General features: G+C 50.6%; 1 protein-coding gene across 1 annotated transcript in view; it reads right to left on the bottom strand.

The window, feature by feature from the left end:
- Positions 1 to 375: 375 nt before the first annotated feature.
- Positions 376 to 19,463, bottom strand: part of SNX27 (sorting nexin 27) — a 35,776-nt gene continuing 16,688 nt past the window's right edge. Inside the window, exons 2-13 of the mRNA XM_033174287.1 lie at positions 15,944 to 16,175; positions 11,722 to 11,914; positions 10,491 to 10,555; positions 8,737 to 8,841; positions 6,906 to 6,984; positions 6,374 to 6,537; positions 5,220 to 5,309; positions 4,169 to 4,318; positions 3,883 to 4,011; positions 3,588 to 3,647; positions 2,700 to 2,762; positions 376 to 459 (exon numbers count right to left, since the gene is read on the bottom strand). Coding sequence (XP_033030178.1) covers positions 412 to 459; positions 2,700 to 2,762; positions 3,588 to 3,647; positions 3,883 to 4,011; positions 4,169 to 4,318; positions 5,220 to 5,309; positions 6,374 to 6,537; positions 6,906 to 6,984; positions 8,737 to 8,841; positions 10,491 to 10,555; positions 11,722 to 11,914; positions 15,944 to 16,175 — 1,378 coding nt within the window. The 3' untranslated portion in view covers positions 376 to 411. The remainder of the gene's footprint in view (positions 460 to 2,699; positions 2,763 to 3,587; positions 3,648 to 3,882; positions 4,012 to 4,168; positions 4,319 to 5,219; positions 5,310 to 6,373; positions 6,538 to 6,905; positions 6,985 to 8,736; positions 8,842 to 10,490; positions 10,556 to 11,721; positions 11,915 to 15,943; positions 16,176 to 19,463) is intronic.

The raw sequence follows: 19,463 nt of genomic DNA, 5'->3' as shown, positions 1-19,463 counted from the left end.
CCATCTTTGAACAACAGGAAGGGGGGCAAACTGGGGGGGGAGAAGACCCCCCTACAATTTCTGGTGGTAAGAAACTGAAGAAACTGGATTCCCCGCTCCCACCTCCCTCTCTTCCCACCCTTCCTGCTTCCGACAGCTTGGCTGGATCCCTGCCTGCCCCCCGCCCCCCCCCCCAGTTGCTTTAACATGAAATTCACAAATGGTATTATTAATATTTAGTTTTAAGGGCTTTAATACAATAAACCATTTCCCCCTCTCTCTTTGTCGTTTTTAAAAGTGTTAATTTTCAGGAAGGGGGGGCGGGGAAAAGGGATAATACGCTTTGCTTCTCAATCTGTGTGTGTGTGTGTGTGTGTGTGTGTGTGTGTATCTGGGTGTGGTTGTCTGTTTTTGTCCATGGCGGCCGCGAGGCTAAGTCGTAATGTCTCTGTGCTGTGTCCGCATCATCTGAAAGATGTTCTGGAAAGGAGACCAAAAGAGAGAGAAACGGCGGCTAAGATACCAAGAGCAGCGATGGAATCATAGAATCATAGAACCCTAGAGTTGGAAGAGACCCCAAGGGCCATCCAGTCCAACCCCCTGCCAAGCAGGAAACACCATCCAAGCATTCCTGACAGATGGCTGTCAAGCCTCCGCTTAAAGACCTCCAAAGAAGGAGACTCCACCACACTCCTTGGCAGCAAATTCCACTGCCGAAAAGCTCTCAATGTCAGGAAGTACTTCCTAATGTTTAGGTGGAATCTTCTTTCTTGTAGTTTGAATCCATTGCCCCGTGTGCGCTTCTCTGGAGCAGCAGAAAACAACCTTTCACCCTCCTCTATATGGCATCCTTTTATATATTTGAACATGGCTATCATATCACCCCTTAACCTTCTCTTCTCCAGGCTAAACATACCCAGCTCCCTAAGCCGTTCCTCATAAGGCATCGTTTCCAGGCCTTTGACCATTTTGGTTTCCCTCCTCTGTGATCTATGGACACAGACCCTCCCCAGAAAATCTGCCTTGAAAGCTGTCAGGGTTGCGAAAGCATTCCTGATGAACGCTGACAAAATCCTCGGGAGGGGCTTTCATGGGCACCTTCAGGGGCGGGGGGACAGTAGCAGGCAAAAGTTAATAAAAGGAGGTTGGCTGGCCAGCCGGCCGGCAAACCAGGGTCCTTACCTTGGGCTCAGGCACACACTGCCTTGCCCTGGAGTGACGGAAAGTCATGTTTCCCCCGGGAAAGAAACTACAAATCCCAAGATTCCAAGCAGGAAAACTGCTGCTGGGCACGCTCAGAAGAACAGTTGCAAAAGCAGGGATTGGGAGAGGACCACCCGTGGTGCACAGGTGCTGCTGGGACTCCCAACTCCTTGGCCACTGGGACATGCCGATTACCACTTCAACTACAAATTATTATTACGCTGAGCTCGCAATGTATGCACGTTAAACTCGTGTGCACTCAGCTTTACAGGTGTGGCGGGAAATATATAAAGGGAGCAGGGTTCTGGGGGAAATGACTTGGGCAACCCCACCCACCACTGAACCCAACCTGCTTTGGCTATTTGCAATTTTGGCCTTAGGCGCAATCCAAAGAACGTAAACTGCAGGCTTACTTTATTAATATTATTAGCAACACTTAGAAGGTGACTCGGAAACTGCAATTAATCCGGAATGCAGCAGCTAGTCTAGTGACTGGGAGCGGCCGCCGGGACCACATAACACCGGTCCTGAGAGATCTACATTGGCTCCCAGTACGTTTCCGAGCACAATTCAAAGTGTTGGTGTTGACCTTTAAAGCCCTAAACGGCCTCAGTCCTGTATACCTGAAGGAGTGTCTCCACCCCCATCGTTCTGCCCGGACACTGAGATCCAGCGCCGAGGGCCTTCTGGCGGTTCCCTCACTGCGAGAAGCAAAACTACAGGGAACCAGGCAGAGGGCCTTCTCAGTGGTGGCACCCGCCCTGTGGAACGCCCTCCCATCAGAGGTCAAAGAGATAAGCAACTACTTGACATTCAGAAAATACCTGAAGGCAGCCCTGTTTAGGGAAGTTTTTAATCTGTGACATTTTAATGTACAGTGGTACCCCGCAAGACGAAATTAATTCGTTCCGCAAGACTTTTCGTCTTGCGGAAATTTCGTCTTGCGAGGCACCGTTTCCCATAGGAACGCATTAAAATTTAATTAATGCGTTCCTATGGGAAAAAAAGTCCGGGGGCCCCTTCCGACCGTCACCGGAGCCTCGCCGCGCCGTGTTTTAAAGCTACAGGGAGCGAACAGCAGCACTGCTGTTCGCTCCTTGCAGCTTTAAAACGTGGCGCGATGAGGCTCCGGTGGGGAGAGGCGGCGTCGGATCGCGCACGGCCATCCAAAATGGCGGCGCGATCCCACTCCGCCCCCCCCCCCCGCGCACCGGAGCCTCGCCGTGCCGTGTTTTAAAGCTGCAGGGAGCGAACAGAAGCACTCCTGTTCGCTCCCTGCAGCTTTAAAACGCGGTGCCGCGCCATTACAGGGAGCTGTAAAGGCTTACCTTTTTCTCCGGTCGGGAGGGGTGTTGTGCATCGCGTCCATCTTGGATCGACTGTGCGTGTCTGCGATCTCCAGGGATTGGAGTCAGCTCTTCCAAACCTCAAGCACATTCCGCACAACACAGAAAAGCAGAGCTCTCATACTCACTTGCGCAAGAAAATTGGTGGGTGGGAGTTCCCCATCCCCTTACCTTGCTGCACATGTTGTCTTTACTGCAATTCTTGTTATCCTTGTCTGTCGCCTCTTCCTCCACCTTTGAAAGGACAGGACTGTTTTAAGAGGAAGCATGGAAGCGAGCGGGAGCCTATCAGCTCTAGGAGAAGAGGTGTCAGCCCCGCCTCTTCCTCCACCCACCCCCGCCCTTCCAATCAAGCCTCTTGAGGTCCACCTTGACAGATCGCTTGTCTTCCCCAAACCAGGCGCACCTCCAGGTGGGTTCTGACCGCCTGCACTGTTCCTGCCAGCCCCAACGTCACATGGCTATGGCAGCTGGGGACTGTGGGATCTGTAGTGCAAAACATCTGGAGGTGCACTAGGTGGGGTGGGAAGACTAAGGAGGCAGCCAGGAATTTGGAGGCAGCATTCCACTGGCTCCCAGCAATAATAAAAATGGCAGCTCTTCCAGTTCTTGGCTCTTCTAATTCAACGGCTTCTTTCTCACATTGGGCAAACAGATTCTTCCAGCAAGTCCACAGGTGGGGCATGCAGGCAAGAGCCCTCTACGCTGTTACTCATCAAGACAAACCCTACCAGATCGGGCCAAAGGCGGACCACCTAGTCCAGCATCCTGTTCGCACAGTGGCCAACCAGATGCTCTAAAGGGAAGCCTGCAAGCAGGGGCCCAGCCAAGCACAGGACAGCGAGAGGAATGAACGGGGTCTCTGCCCTCTCCTGGAAAGTGAGGAGCAGCATCTCTTAGCGGCGGCTGCAGGACCACTTTGCAAAACCCTTTCCCAACCTGGCAGACAAGTTTTGCCAGCCTTGCACACCGAGAACCGTAGGGGGGAGATTATCTCCTTGTGGAAGGCAAAAACACGCTTTGCATCACGATCAATGACGCCAAACGTTGACTCCTCACCTCTTTCCGCCACTTGAGCTCGCAGAACACTCGCTCGAAACATTCGTGCATGTAGTTAAACTGCAATGGGGTGGGAGAGAGAGAAAAAAAACACAGCCACCTCTCAGGATTGAGGGTTTTCACCTCTCACTCGGCTCCGCCATCCCAGCCGCAGCTCCACCGACCAGACGCCTCTTTCCCCCAAAAGGTCAGAGGCTGTCTCCCCCTGGTGGCAGCTCCAAATTCATCACTAGGTATTTCATGCCCCTGCCGCCTCCCCGATGCCTCGCTCTCTTCCCCGTTGACCCACACTTACGTAAGGGGTGAAGATCTTCACCCAGCGTGGCTTCTTTTCCCCCCGCGCATATTCGAAGCAGAACGCCATGCCCTCCTCGTCGGTGTCCCATCGCTGCATCTCGTCCCATTCGAAGGCTATTACCTGGTTCTGGAAGAGCAGGGAGCAGACGGAGGTGTCACCGAGAGGGTGTGGGGGCCTTTCGGCCCCAACAGAACCCTAAGGACACCTCACAGCTCTTTCTAGGGAAAGCTTCTCCAGCTGCTCTCACCCCAACCGCCCCAGCCAGGGACCCGCGGCAGCTGACCTCTAGCTGACCCTCCTCGGTGCAGGCGTGGAGTTTAAAGTGCTTGATGCTGATGGCTGTGATCACGTGACCCTTCCGCCGAGAGTCGCAGGAGCAGTGCGGGAAGATGATCTCGTTGTAACCCTCGCAGGTCCGCAGCATGTTCAGGTACTGCAGGGGAGGGAGCCGCAGGAAGTGAGGAGGGGTAGAGGATGCACCCTCCCTGCTTTCTAATCTGAGTGGCTGAAAGGCCAGCCAATCAACTGCAGTCAGCGTTGTTCCCACCCCCCACCCACATCCCACTTCTTACGGTTGATTATAAAGCGATGCTTGCACATTTATTTGCTCATTTAAGAGGATTTTAAAGACTCCATAAAATGCTTCCCAACCCTGTCCAACCAATGCTGGAACAAAAAAATAACAAATGGCGCATTGCCTTGTAATTCATTTCACTCAATGTTAATTCTCCTATCTAAAGGTGTTTTTTGTGTGTGTGTGTGTACAGTTCTCTCCCCTCTTTCCTTTATCAGCTTCCTACTTACATCTTCTTTTAATAGGTTAAAATCAATAAAAAGTTCGACTATATTAGGAAAGCACAACTAGCATTAGACTAAACGTCTTTGAAAATGCCAGTGTTAAAATTGGAAAAGGCCCAAAACGAGGCTGTCCTCTCTCACTGCTGCTCTTGGCTATTCATTACTATGGGATTTCTGGCGGCAGCGGCAGCAGCGAGGCAGGCTTCAGACATTAAGGGCTATGGAACGGCTGGTGCACAACGTAAAATCAGTTTATTTGCAGGTGATGCCGCTCTTTTGATTTCAGATCCAATCTCATCCACCGCCAAGATTAAAACTTTGTTAACTCAACGCAGTCAATGTGATCAATTCCAGACACGAAATGCCAATCAAGAGAGAGTAAAGGGATCTTAAGAACTCAAGTTACAAAATTCCACATACAATATAGAAAAGGTATTTCACTGCTTCCAGGTGCTACAGCCCAGCAGGCGGGAACAGCAAAGCCCGCATCCCAGAGTGCCTTGCTCCGAATTGGGGGGGGGGGAGACTTCCCTTACCATGACCATCTTCCGTTGCTCACAGAGCTTCTGCAGCTGGTAGGACTTCTCCTCGGCTTTAATGTAGCCCTTCTTCACGTCATCAACAGCCTGGGAGACATAAGAAGAATTGAGAGACCAGCCTGGTTCTTCGACTAGGGCCGATGCCAATATTTTTTGTTCCTCCTTGGCTCGGCTACCACAAGATCACCCAGGTCTGCCTAGACCAGCTTTGGTCACCCTCTATTCCACTCCACTGTCGATCTCCGTGTTTTGTTCCAAACAAAACCACACCAGCTCCTGACGTCCTGTCATTAGGACTTCAGGTTTCCAGTCCTTATGCTTAAAGCTACTTTTAATAGGCCTCTTATGACCGCCTGACATACAGTTTAGCATTTTGATTCTGTGTCTTTCAGCTTTATTAATGTGTATTGTTATTAGTTTTATCAAGGGTAACTGCCGATCGTTATAAAATGTTTTAATGGTCTGCTGACTGCCGGTAAAGAAAGCAAAGTACAGGTAACTCGCAACTTACCTACATTTTACTTTTGCGATTGCAGCTTGGGGGGGGGGGGGCGGAATAAATAAATAAATGGAGAATGGAGGAAACCCACTCTCCATTTATTTATTCCTCCCCCCCACACACACACACTTGCACAAATATGCAATGGCAGCACCCCAGAGCCCCCATGCCGCCTTCCCAAAGCCCGGTGAGTGAGGTGCTGGACTTTACTGGCCCTGCCACCTCCTCCCCAAAGCCCAGCAAGCAGCCCTGCATCCTTGCAGTGAGCGGGCCCGATTCCAGGGGTTCCTGGCTTTGCGCAATTTTGCTCATATGTGCAACAGGCGGGGACGTAAACCCCTGTGTAAGATGCGAGTCACTTGTATTCTGAAAGAGGGAGGAAAACTTCTCTCTGCCCACTGTCACCATGCCACGTATAATTTTTTGCACTTCTATTCGTGCTAACCCAGCTGCCTTTTACCTCCTTCCCCCGCTCCCTGGAAAGACTGCGACACGCCACGTCGCACGTGGTCCTCCGTGTCTCTACAGGCACTGTGCGTGCGAGACCCTCTGCCATCCGGGAGCGCCATCAAAAAGAAGAGCCCGCGAGGAGACGGATGGACACACATGCACAAAGACCATGCGAGCGCAGAGGCTGCCCGAGGGCGCCCACCTGGTGGAAGAAATAGGTGACCGCCAGGTCGTTGTCGTTCAGAAGGACCTCCTCCTCCGTGGTGAAGAGCCACTTCCGGATCGTCAGGCAGGTCCCCGGCACGGCCGAGGTGTAGTTCTGCACGTAGAGCTTGTGGGGGAACTCGTTGGGCGCCAGCTTCCGCACTGCAGGCGGAAGTGAAGAATTGGTACCACATATGCAGAGGGGTGCTCATTTAACTCCCCGCTCCCCCCCCCCACGGATCCATAAACAAAGATGCCTAAACTCACACCAGATCCCTTTTAACCAATCTCACTGCCTAATTCCAGTGGGTGGCCCTGAATTCTGGATTGTGGGGAGTGAGAAAAGCTCATCTGCAACATGTAAAATCTTATAAAGGTATCATGCATTTCCCCCCACTTAGCAGTTTCTCTTTTTTTCTGGATTTTGTCCGCTGCTTGAGCTTTTCCCTCCTGGGGAAGGGACTCAAGAAAATCTCTGAACATGCAGAAGTAAGACACACACCCCACACACACCCGGCTTCAGGCCTCACCAAAAGAGTGATTGATCACTTCAAACAAGGCAAAGTAGTTGGCGGTTGTGCTGTCCATCCCAACTTTGGCAGCAACAGCCTGGAGGGCAAGAAGGGGGAGAAGAGAATGAATAAGCATCAGACAAACTGGGGGGGGGTGTTTAATCGCTGGGACAGTGCAAGGCACAGCAGGGCTGCCTCAAGGGATGCTAATGCACACACAGAACGGCTTGCAGGACATCCTTCCATCTTTGGTGCCCTTGGGTTTCGTTATTCTGGTCTCAAGCACATCAATAAATATCTAAAAGGCTCAAATCGCCTGTCCAGGCCTTCCCACCACTGTCGCCACCGAGTATGCGGGCAGATAATGTGAAAGCTGGTCACTCTACAGACGTTAGCTGCAGCTGGGATTTCAACCGCCCAGCAGTGAAAAACCTTTCAGAAAATCTACCTCTGTCTTTGTGTCATATACGAATGTATGGACTTTGGCTATAGCAGGGGAAAATAATATCAATTGCAAGCCTCTAGAGGGACAGAGGACCCAGAATGCTTTTATGTCAGCTGGTTGGGGCTTCATTTCTTATGGTTTGGACACAGTGTGAAGAAATACCCTGCTGTTGCACCTTTGGGTTGTTAGTAAAGGTCATTATGTTACAATAAAAACATGAATAAAAAACCCCACTCAACTCAGTATTTATCTATATATACACACACTGCTAGATTATATTATACGTGTCAATTCTCTACATGCTGTCACGTGACCAACTGACAGGGCTGAATGCAGACAGGGGCTCACTCTGTTAACTAAGATGTTTTCATTTGTTTTTAATGCTGTGGCCCATCCTGGCACCTTAGAGTAGTGTCTCCCAACCTTGGGTCTCCAGCTGTTTTGGGACTACAATTCCCATCATCCCTGGCCACTGGTCCTGCTAGCTAGGGATGATGGGAGTTGAATGTAGTCCACAAACAGCTGGAGATCCAAGGTTGGGAAACACTGCCTTAGAGTGAATGGCGAGTAATAAATTAGTAAGTCATAATCATAATAGGTTTCCACTGTACCTTGGGGCTGTTCGTAATGGTCATTATGTAATAGTAATAATGATGATGATGATGAAAAGGGGGTGTGCTGCTAATTCTCAAGCCTGACTCTGAGGCCAGAGGCATGAAGCCTGACCCAACCCCCACATCTGCTTGTTATTTTAGAGCAAGGACTCAGTGCAGCTTCTTCTTGCAAAGTGATTCAGGCTCTGGAGATGGTTGGGTCAGCTCTTTTCAATCAATTCCCAAAATTAAGGCGGAGGGGTGTGTGTGTGAAAGAGGAGGAGGAAAGGACTGGGGCTTTGAACTGAGATGGGGTGGAAAGGGCTAGCGACTATGGCCTGGCCTTCTGGCTTCCTCTGCTTGGCGCAGAGAGCCTGCCAAGGCCTTATTCTGCTACTGGAGACAGGCAAAGAGCCACTCCTAATGGCACACCCCAGTGCAGACAGCCACAAAGGGTGCCCCACACTTCCCTTTTCATGTCTCTCAGGGTGGCCCTTTCCCACGCAAGCGACTCAGTGCGTCACACGCAGAACAGGAAGTGTTTCTTTCTACAGGGCATCTCCAGCTAAGCCTGGACATACCCTCTGTCTGAAACCCGAGACAACTGCTGCCTGTCTGTGCAGACAATGCTGAGCTGGATGGAACAAGAGCCCGGCTCAGTATAAGGCAGCTTCTCACATTTCTAAAAGTCTACGGAGTCTTCCTTAAAAACAAAAACAGTGCATAGAGTAAAGAAATCCAAGCCTGTTTGTTTCTTTCTCTGTTGCCAGTGAGGAAACACATCCCTAGATGCCCCCCCTGCCCTCCTCACCTGATACACCTGGTCCGTGGTGCTGTTCTTTTTGACCCGGACGGTCACTGTCGTGATGTCCGGAAGCGCCACTCTGAGCTCCACGTCCGACACGCCGTTGTAGTTCTAGGGTGCGAGGGCAGGAAGACAAACCCAGGATTTATTGTTTTCATTTAAGGCATGCCTCTCACGCTCCAGTCCCAGGTTTTTAAGTCTGGTTTCTCCAGGGCACAAGGATGCTCAGCTACGAGGAGTGATGTCGCAAAGAGAGGGGGAAAGAGAGGGGAGCCACACAGGACGTCTGGGGTGGGGAGGAGAGCTTTGGCCCTCCAGACGTTGCTGAACTGCAGCTCCCATCAGCCCCAGCAAGCATGCCCAATGGCTAGTGGGGGGGGGGGTTGGGAGATGTAGTTCAGCAACATCTAGACGGCCAAGGATTCCCTGCACCTAGTCAAGTGGAACCCTGCATTATCAAACTGGATAAGAGGCTGGGGGAATCAAGCCTGCCTAAAAGGGTATATGGCAGCCACTGGTCTGGAAAAGCCTTTGGTCCCACCATAATGAGAGGGGGTGGACTGTGCCTTCCCTGTATCATGGGGAGCACCCCTCTGCACACAATCTTTTAGAAGTATACCCTGCTCCAAAGGAGCCCAGGGCAGCAAAAGAATTGATACTAATACAACTAAGACTTCTTTTTAAAGGTTTAAACACAACCTTCTTTAAAAAAAAAACCATTTAAAACTCACAAAAGCCCTCACTTGTCCTTAAAATAATTTCAGAATTTCCAGGAAGGGAACTTTCAGCTATCAAATGCCTGGGTAAACAGGGATGGGTGTGAATGGGTGGGTGTGTTCCCCACAAATCAGGAACTACCACTAAAAAGACCCTGTGACAGGTTAGGCAACCCCCTGTGGCAGTGGCAACACCCACAGGGCCTCTCCTGCCGATGGCTGGACGACCTGAGACAGTTGATACAGAGGAAGGTGCTCTTTGAGGTACCTGGGTCCCCAAGCCCCATGTCTCAGAAGGGCTCTTTGCCTGGAGGGCCAAGCAAGTTCTTGCTCTGGAAGGGCAGCTTCTATCTACACCCACACAGGAGGTTAGATATGCACGTACAGGGAGGGGCCTCCCCCCCCCAGCCAAAGTAGCCTAGGACACCTTGTTCTGCTTTCCCCGTTTGTTTTGTTGAGATGTCTGTCCCGCTCGTCTGCCAACTATGTCCTCCACAAAGAGGCTCAAAGTATACTGCTCATAAAAATGAAATGAAATGTGATGGGCCAATCCACTTAAACAGAAAGCAGGAAAGCGGGGTGTAGGTGTTACACGAGTTTTTCAAAAAATACAACAACTAAGAACTCAAAACATACACGATTTCCCAACTCTCCTGAAATGCCTGGCAGGAAAAGTCACTGCTGAGCTTCTCAAACCTCTAGACACCTTGATGAGAGAAGCTGGGGATTGAACCTGCAGCCTTTTGTTTATTATTTATTGCCGGGGGGGGGGTTGCACTGATAGCCCACCATTTTCTGCAAAGAGCTCAAGGTGGTGTGCTTGGCTCTGTCCCTCATCATTTAATCCCCACAACGATCCTGTGAAGTAGGTTAGGCTGAGAGGCAGTGATTGGCCCAAGGTCACCCGGTGAGCTTCGTGGGCAAGTGGGGATTTGAACCCTGGTCTCCAAGGACTTAGTCCAACACTCTCTAGGCCACACTTTAAGCATCAACTGCACATGCTCTGGCACCTCCCCTGCAGCGTCCGGTTTTTTGCTCGCCTACCTCATCTGACTCTGACAAGAACTCCTGCATGATGTCGCTCTCCCCGATGACCCGGATGGAACACACTGCAGAGGGAAGGAGAACGGCTCAGTTAACGGGCAGGAAAAGGGCACTGGCAGGAACACAAGGAGGTCTCGGTCCCTGGATTGTTTTCAAGGCTCCCGGGAGATTAACAGAGCGGTGGGTCTGCCCCACTGCCAAGCACAGACCCACACCTGCTTGTTCCAAGGCCAACGCAGAACATTTAGCCTGTAAAAAATTGGGGAGGGGACTATATTATGTGCTTGCCAGGTGGGCTGCTAATGCAATTAATGTGGGGGTGGAGAGGGAGGTAGTGCCCCCCCCATGCAGCACTGATCAAATGCACACCTCCTCAGCCACAGGACTGCATGCTCCCAGGATAATCTTTGCACCTTCTGCCTTACCCAGACTTCCATACCAAAGGAGGAATCTGAAGGGCTGGACGGTAGGCGAAGGCTGTTTCCTATCGACCTCAATTCTCAAAGCTTCCAGGGCAGCCTGAGGCTCAATTAAAGAACTGTCAGGGCCAGAGATGGGCAGCCTGAGAGGCCCTCAGGATGCTCTCGGGACTACAACTCCCATCATCATTTGCCCAAGCTGGCTTCTGCGGCTGCTGGGACTTGGGAGTCCAGCCATATCGGGGGGGGGGGGCACAGATTTCCCAGGTGGCCGATTGAATGAGGTTTAGCTGCTTGCATGATTTAATACATCTGCATGTATCTGCTTATTCTCATAACTCCAATTAAAAAATGCACCCTCTCCGAACAGGAATTCCTCCCCGCCAACCCTTATAAGGAACGCCTCTTTTAAGAGCATGACTTGTTACCTTGCCCTGAAAACAGGTTCTGTAGCTTAAATTCTTAAATCTTAAATTACTGTTGCTAGTTTTTTCTTATTGACAGTTTTACTGGTTTTTTTATATATAAGCCTCTTTGAGGCTTGCTGAGCTGGTTTGTTTGCTTCTTACAATCAAGCCGTGTATAAATGTTTTGGAACAAAATAATAAAATAAATGCTTGCAAAATCTGTGGTGTAGTTCACTGGAGGGGGTACTTTTAAAAATCAAATTATTGGCCTTTCTGAAACCTTTTGTTTCAGCTCCGCTTCTAAGGAAGCAGCCGACCAAACGGTGGTTTGTTCAGATGAACCGGCTGTCAGTGGAGAACATGCCAACGGCACCCTCCCCGACACACGCGCTCTTTTCCGCGTACCCTTTTCAAGGTATTCCTCCAGCCCCCGTCGCCTGGCATCCAGCTGCTGCTCTGACAACGAGAAGGGCCACTTGCCCGGCAGACGGGGGAAGGTGAAGCTGGCAAACTCCCGCTTCAAGTTCTGGTGCAGGATGGCGAACTCGCGGTACCGCTTGGAACACAGCTGCCGGCCTGCCATGTAAACGTTGTAGACCTGGGATGGAGACAGGAAAAGGGCAGGGGGGAAACAAGGTGAAGGCGAGTCCGCTTATTTTGAACATATAATAAAACCATAAACAGTTAAAAAGGAAACATCAATTAACCACTGCCGAAGGATGTACTGAAATCCAGCAAAAGTGCTGGGGAAGGGCAGTAGCTCAGGGGTAGAGCACCTGCTTTGAGTGAAGAAGGCTCCGGGTTCAATCCCCGACTGCATCCCCAGGTAGGGATGGGGAAAACTCCCTGCTTGAAACCCTGGAGAGTTGATATTTGTCAGTGTGGACAACACTGAGCATGATGGGCTGTCAGGGTGTTGTTGGTGCTCCCCATGAGTAACGATTCTTGACTCAGGATCTGTATATTTACATTGCTTTATTATACAGCTACGTACAAGACAGAGCTGAAGTTCCTGTGACCGTTTCAGTCACTTTCAGATTCCGGAAGTGGTGTTTTCCTAGAACGCCTCCAACATAAAAGTCTGGGAACCCCCTGTCTCCTCCTCTCTTCCTCCCGCTTGAGCCCCCTACGTTGTTGGGGCGACGGAACCGCCACCTCCCCTTCTGTCCCAGAGCTGCTCATGTGGTGCCCGGGCTGCCTAGAGTCCGACAGTCCCTCCACCACAGAGGTCTTCCCTTCCGTCGCTGTCCTGCGACGTTTCCGGGCTCCCCTGATGGTGCTCGGAGACCTCAGCATCGAACAGCCCTCTCACCTCCCCATCAGGCTCCTCGCTGACCCCTGGCAGTCCCCTGACATGGACCAATGGCTTGACTCGGAATAATATTTGGTTCAGTTAGGGAGTTGATAAGCAGAATGCCACAGCTATTTCCCAGGCTGTTTACCTTACTATTTTTAATATATATAGAGAGAGAGAGTATGTTGCTGTTTGAACATCAGTTTATTAATATATATCAAGCTCAATATTGTCCACACTGACTGGCAGAGTCCCTCCAGGAGATGGAAACTGGGACTTTCTGCCCGCAAAGCAGGTGTTTGACTGCTGAGCTCGTTCTACTCATCCACACTCTCAAACACCCCCACACACGTTCTCGTTATTCCGTCCTCTTAGCCCAGCTATGCCCAAAAAAACCCTTGACGTTCTTACCATCAAAAATTCTGATTTGTTTCTTAAGGAGAATAACACAACATAAATAACTGCGTAATCTATAGAGATGCATTGCCCAGGGCAGGGGGATAACAAACGTCTAATTCTGCCTTAAAATCAGATCTCCCTCTAGTACATTATTTGGTAGGGTTGCCATACGTCCGGAATTTTCCAGACACAGCTGGAATACTGCAGTCGGAAGCAGCGCCCAGCAGAAATCACTGAAATGTCCGGGGAAATCCAGACTTATGGCAACCAATGTCGAAAGTCTAGATTTCCTTTAAAATAGTTCAAAAAAAATTTTTTTTTAAGATTTTGCAAAAAGAAAAAAGAAAAAGCTCACTAAGTCATCAACACACACACTCCAATTTAGCACATGATCCTTTCTAAACTGGCACTTCATCTCTCCTTGGAAATATAGTTCCTGTTTCACAAGTGGGGGGGGGTGAGGAAGGGGGTGGAAATCAATGCAACATCCGTCTTGCCCGTTCAGTGAGCAAACTTCCCCACTGTACTCAGAGCCCGTAAATAAGCTGCCTCATTCCAATTACTGATGAGTAATTTATAGCCACACACACACGCACACACACTTTCAAACTGGCACAGGCTAAAAGGTCCCAAACCCCACAAGACCAGATGGGATCTGAAGGCTTCACTGGGTCCTTTGGGAGTTCGTGGGCAGCAGGTCTCTTTGGCACAGGCTGGCATAGCAGATGGGCACATGCCCCACTCCTGCAGGGCTGGCACATGACCAGGAATAACTCCGCTTTTGAATGGCGACCGAACGACCCACGAGGGGTGGGCTATGTTTCGGAGAACGTTCGAAAGAGGCAGCGTGGAACAGCTCTGGAATGGAGATGGGACGTCCTTGGTTCCTCCTGGGCAGAAGAAACAGTCGGACAGAGTGTCCTCTGCAACAGAACCACCCTCTCCTGGCTACTTTACTCAGTGCATGGCAGGATGGGACAGCCGGTGGTTTTCAGTGGGGAGTCCAATGGCAAAGAGGAACAGCAGAAGCTGTAGTCCCCCTGGAGTGGCCATGCAGACAACACGTTTTGCTGCATCTAGGTCGCATTCATGCCACACACTGGAAGGACATAGCTTCCCCCAAAGAATCCCAGGAGCATAGTTTACCCCCTTCCCCTGCACAAAGCTACAATCCCCAGCACCCTTAAACTACAGTTCCCAGGCTTCTTCAGGGGGAGCTTTAAATATGTTGCTGTGGATGTGGCCAAAGTGAGATTGGCTTTCTTTCCATCACCGAAAGAGGAACCTCGGAGCTGCATCGCACATCGCCATGTTTCCTTCACCAGGTTGGGTGAGAGTAGAATTTGCTCCAGGTGCCCTCTCCTTCAGAGGTGAAGCCAGTGGCAGCTAAACGGATTGTGGAATGCCCTTAGCAAACCATTTGCCCAGTGTGCGCACACAGCCTGCTCTTGTCCTGATTAAATCGGTTACGGTTTTTGTCAAGCCACAACAAAACAGCCATTTTATCATTTTAAATTTATCTGTTTATTGGCAATTTCCCAGCCTTACCCTGAGGTTAGAAAAAGTCATGAAGGATAAGGCTACCTGTGGCTACTAGCCAAAATGACTATGTTCTGCCCTCCCCTGTCGGAGACAGAATGCCTCTGGGGAACCCAAGCAGGGAGAGTTGCTGCTGGCGCTCAGGTCCTGCTTGTGGGCTTCCCAGAGGCACCTCGTGGGCTGCCGTGAGGGCAGGGTGCTGCATTCGACCCATCAAGGTCTTCTGATGTTCCCGTGCTGCAGGATGAACCTGGAACCACCGCCTGCCAAGCGGATGCTCTGCTTCTCAATCCATTCTGCTTAGGGTTGTCTACACCAACAGGAAGAGTTTCTCCAGGGTTTCAGGCAGGGAACGTGCACAGCCCTAGCTGGAGATGCCTTTAGGGACTGAACCTGGGACTTGCCATGTGCAAAGTCTACCACTGAGCAACAGTGGCCTTGCTTGAATGGAGACTCGGGACATTGGAAGATGAAGCAAGAGCCGTATCCAGGCCACATTCACACAATGCATTTAAAGCACTACGACGCCACTTCAAGCAGGCACAGCTTCCCTCAAAGAATTCTGGGAGTTTGAGAGCATTGAGAGTTGTCAAGAGGTCCCTAGTCTCCTCCCATAGCCACAATTCCTATACAGTGGTACCTCTGGTTACGAACTTAATTCGTTCCGTAGGTCCGTCCTTAACCTGAAACCGTTCTTAGCCTGAGGCACCACTTTAGCTAATGGGGCCTCCCGCTGCTGCCACGCTGTTTCTGTTCTCATCCTGGAGCAAAGTTCTTTACCCGAGGTACTACTTCCGGGTTAGCGGAGTTTGTAACCCGAAGTGTTTGTTACCCAAGGTACCACTGCAGTGGTTTAACAAACCATTCCTCTTCACAGGGAACTCTGGGAATTGTAGCTCTTAGGGGAAAGGGTGTGTGTCTCCTAACAGGTCACAACACCCTTAAAAAACTACAGCTCCCAGAATCCTTAAGGAGCAAAGCCATGGCTGCTGAAAGTGACATCACAGTGCTTTAAATGTGTGGTGTGAATGAAGCCGTCTTCTCTTCTTTAGAGTTCTTTCTGCTTGCCGGGAAGCTCGGGGATGAGGCGGGGACTTCCCAAAGACTTGCACAAGCAGTTTGCAGAAAAGGGGGCTCCTGCTGTCTTTTCCCTCCTCCATATTACAGACCAAGAGGAGTGCCGCTCCTCTCCCCTGTGCATTCCCAAGAGACAGACAGGAGAGTTGCATACGGGCAAACGCTGAAGGCCGACACTCTCTCTTTTGCCCAAACATTTGATAGCAGGACTGTACACCAGTCGGGGAGCAGAAAGACATGCCGGAGCCTTCCAAAGCCCTCCGTCACGAGGCACAGGCACCCGAGAGGGACCCCCCCCCCAGCCGGGCTGGTACTCACCACAAACTTCTCACCATTCTGTTCCACATGCTTGTAGGTGGGGATGGAGATGGGCACCGCCTGCTTCTCAGTGTAGTCGTAAAACGACTGGCCCAGAGAGTCGTCGCTCGGGTCGAGGTTGTCGGCCTCGTGGGGGGGCACTGACAGAACCGTCAGGATCAGCTCCTTCTCTCCCGCCCGGATCAGGTCCACCACTTGCTTGTGCGTCGCCCCTTCGACGTTCACGCCGTTCCTGGCAGAGGAGAAGGGGGAGACGGTCGTTCCACAAGCTTGAGGCAGGCGTCAATGTTACCGGAGTCAGTATTAGCAAATAAAAACGAGTGCAGAAACTGAAGCGACAGAACAGCTCTAGGATTTGAACATCACAGGAAAATAAAGGGACAGGGGGTGTTAAAATTCAGGACTTTCCCTGCTGCCTTACATCTGGTGTATCAGGCCCCTCTTAAGAAGTGCAAAAGGCTGGAAAGAGATAGGAAGAATCCCAGGCGAGAGTTAGGATGAGCTACTATCTTTTGTGAGTGGTAAGGGATATGAATTACTTTTAAGAGAGGACTCCGTACTCTACTTATTCTATTTCTATTTTTTGTAGCAGCTATTTTATCGTATTATGAAAAACTTTAATAAAAATCTCATTACAAAAAAGGAGTGTGTCTAACTATTGCTTGCCATCATTTAATAATAACCTGGGTGGTGTGCGGATTTCAAGATGATCTCTGCTGCAAGCTGCCCTGCTTAGCTGCCCAGACGCCTTTTTTACAAGCTTCCACTTGGAAATAAAAGGAGCGTGGCAACATGAGATTGGGCCTTCCTCTACTTGTGGGGTGCTCTCCCCAGGAAGTCTCGCCTGGCACCTTCTTTTGGAGGCTCCAGGCAAAGACTTTTCTCTTTGCCTCGGCTTTCGGCCCTTGATTTGAATGGTGGCACTGTGGCCTCTCTTAGTGGGGTGGGATGAGTAACTCCTGATCTGTCTTATCCGTTTAGCTGTGTTTTTAGACTGTTGTTGGATGTTCCTAACTGGTTTCAATGCAAGTTGATCTGTGTCACTCCGTGAGAAATGCAACTAAAAAATATTATCAATAAATATCCTTATAGATGTCCTTTGCTCTCATTCTTAACTTCTTCTCTAAGCCATTGAGCTCAGTGGCTGATGCCACTAACCCAGAAACCTATGCAGTAAAGACGATTTGGTGGGGAAATATTTGGAAAGTGATGCCTATGGGGAGGAGGTGCATTTAGAGCAACCTAACTTCTCTCTCTCTCTCTCTCTCTCTCTCTCACACACACACACACACACACAGGATGGGAGCTGAAGGGACAGCAATTCTTCAGGAGACACCTTGCACTTACAGCTCAGACGAGTTACTGACTAAGGCTGCAGAACTTGCCCCCCCCCCCCGCCGCCGCCCTGTTCAATGCTATTTACAAACTCGACAGGAGCCTGTCACATCCCGTTTAAGGCACACGCGGGCAAAATCATTTGGGAACTTGGGAAGGAAATGTTTTGTAAACAGACCCGTGCGGGAGGAGAGGGGCGGGGAAGGCAACTTTCTGGCTCTTGAAAACGCAACACACACACACTTCCCCCAATAGAGAGGAATTTCCTTCTCCGGGGACTTTTACTTGCAGAGAACAATGCCTCAGAAATCCAGAGGAGCTTGGACGAGACTGAATTCAGAGAGAACATTGAGCTTGAGGGGAAAATCATCCACAGGGAGCCTGAGACATTATCTTCAAAACAACAACAACAAGGCAATAGGCAGATTAGAAGCCTGTATCCTAAAGCAGCTAGTAGACTGTGTGTAAAATTGTTAATTAGAGGCACTGAGTCCCTGCACATCTGTGGCTCTTGGTCTCCCTCCAGAGCGACCAAGAGACCGGGCAGGTCGTCCATGTGACCCTCGCCAAGGGGGGGGGGGTCTCGTCTGCAGGATAGCAAGAGAGCCATTCCCCAGCTCCATATATTAACAGTCCAATTCACCAATGCAAGGCCAACTGAAGAACAGGAAGTGTGGAAGGGGGAGCCCTCCAAGGAAAAGAGACAACCACTGCTAGAGAGCAGATGCGGTGTAGCAGTTAAATGGGAAAACAAAATAAAAAAATAAAAAATAAATCCTTCCAGTAGCACCTTAGAGACCAACTAAGTTTGTTCTTCGTATGATACGTATTTGAAGAAGTGTGCATGCACACGAAAGCTCATACCAAGAACAAACTTAGTTGGTCTCTAAGGTGCTACTGGAAGGAATTTTTTTTATTTTTTATTTTGTTCTGGCTATGGCAGACCAACACGGCTACCTACCTGTAGCAGTTAAAAGGGAGTCGGACTAGGACCCTCAGAGAGACCAGAGTTCAAATCCCCACTTGGGCATGAAGCTCACTGGGAGTGACCTTTGGCCAGTCATTGCCTCTCAATCTAAGCTCCCTTTCAGGGTTGTTGTGGGGATTAAATGAGGGAGGGGGGGATTCACGCACGCCACCTCAAGATCTTTGGCGGAAAAAAGAACGCAGGGAGGCTTCTAGAGATGTGAAGGCCACCCAAATAGACAACAGGAGGGGGAGGCAGAGACATTTTCTCCAGGCTGCTCTGCCCCCACCTCCAAGACTTGCTATGTGAGCTGGCAGGGGCGGCAGAATCTCTCAACCCCCTCGAATAGGAGAGCGGCAGTATGGAGGACAGCAAAGCATTGTGGGAGGAATCGTCTGCTTTACTGCTTGTCTTCTTCCATCTCCTCCCCAGTTCACAACTGAGAATACTGGAGGGGACAGGAGCAGAAGATATGGACAGTAGGTGCCAGCATCTCAGGGGCCTTCCCTAGAACCCCCCCCCCAGCACTAGAAGTGTCCATGTACCACTGCCCCACATACCCCAGTGGCTACCTTGACCTCTGCTGCTCTCTGGGTGGAACAGCCATGAAAGAGACCCCTGGAAATCCTGAAGATGCTACTGCTCTCTCGCTAACAGCCTGGAAGGAGAGCACTGATCTGTAGTTAAGAACTGGCACTGTGCGGAACACGGCACCGGCAGTCTCTGCCCCCAAAGGGCTCACAATCTCAAATGCGGACAAGGTTGGGCGATGGGCTCAGTGGCACAGTACCTGCTTCGCATGCAGAAGGTTCAATCCCTGGCGGCCTCTCCAGGCTCGGCTGGGAGAGACCCTCTGCCCAAAACCCTGGGGAGCTGCTACCAGTCAGTGTAAACAACACTGAACAAGAGGGATCAAGTGTCTGGCTCAGCATAAGGCAGTTTCCTATGTTATCTGCTAGACGATGGGGATATATGGCCGCCCAGAAGAGGCTTTGCCTTTGGCGGGGGGGGGGGGGGTGAGAGCAGGAAGGAGAGGATGTTCCAGTTTTTAAAAGGATCCAGTTGGCAGGAAGTGTTCAGGCAAAGCAAGTCGAAAGGGAGGCTGAAGGTGTTTTTGTGCTGCAGAAGGAATATTGAATCATTTTGGCCTGTGTGTGTGTGTGTGTGTGTGTGATGCACAAAAGGGAGAGGGTGTTATTTGCTTTCCCTTCCAGCTGC

Source organism: Lacerta agilis, chromosome 17 (genome assembly GCF_009819535.1).
Source record: "Lacerta agilis isolate rLacAgi1 chromosome 17, rLacAgi1.pri, whole genome shotgun sequence".
NCBI lineage: Eukaryota > Metazoa > Chordata > Lepidosauria > Squamata > Lacertidae > Lacerta > Lacerta agilis.
This window is presented reverse-complemented; position numbering and strand designations above follow the sequence as displayed.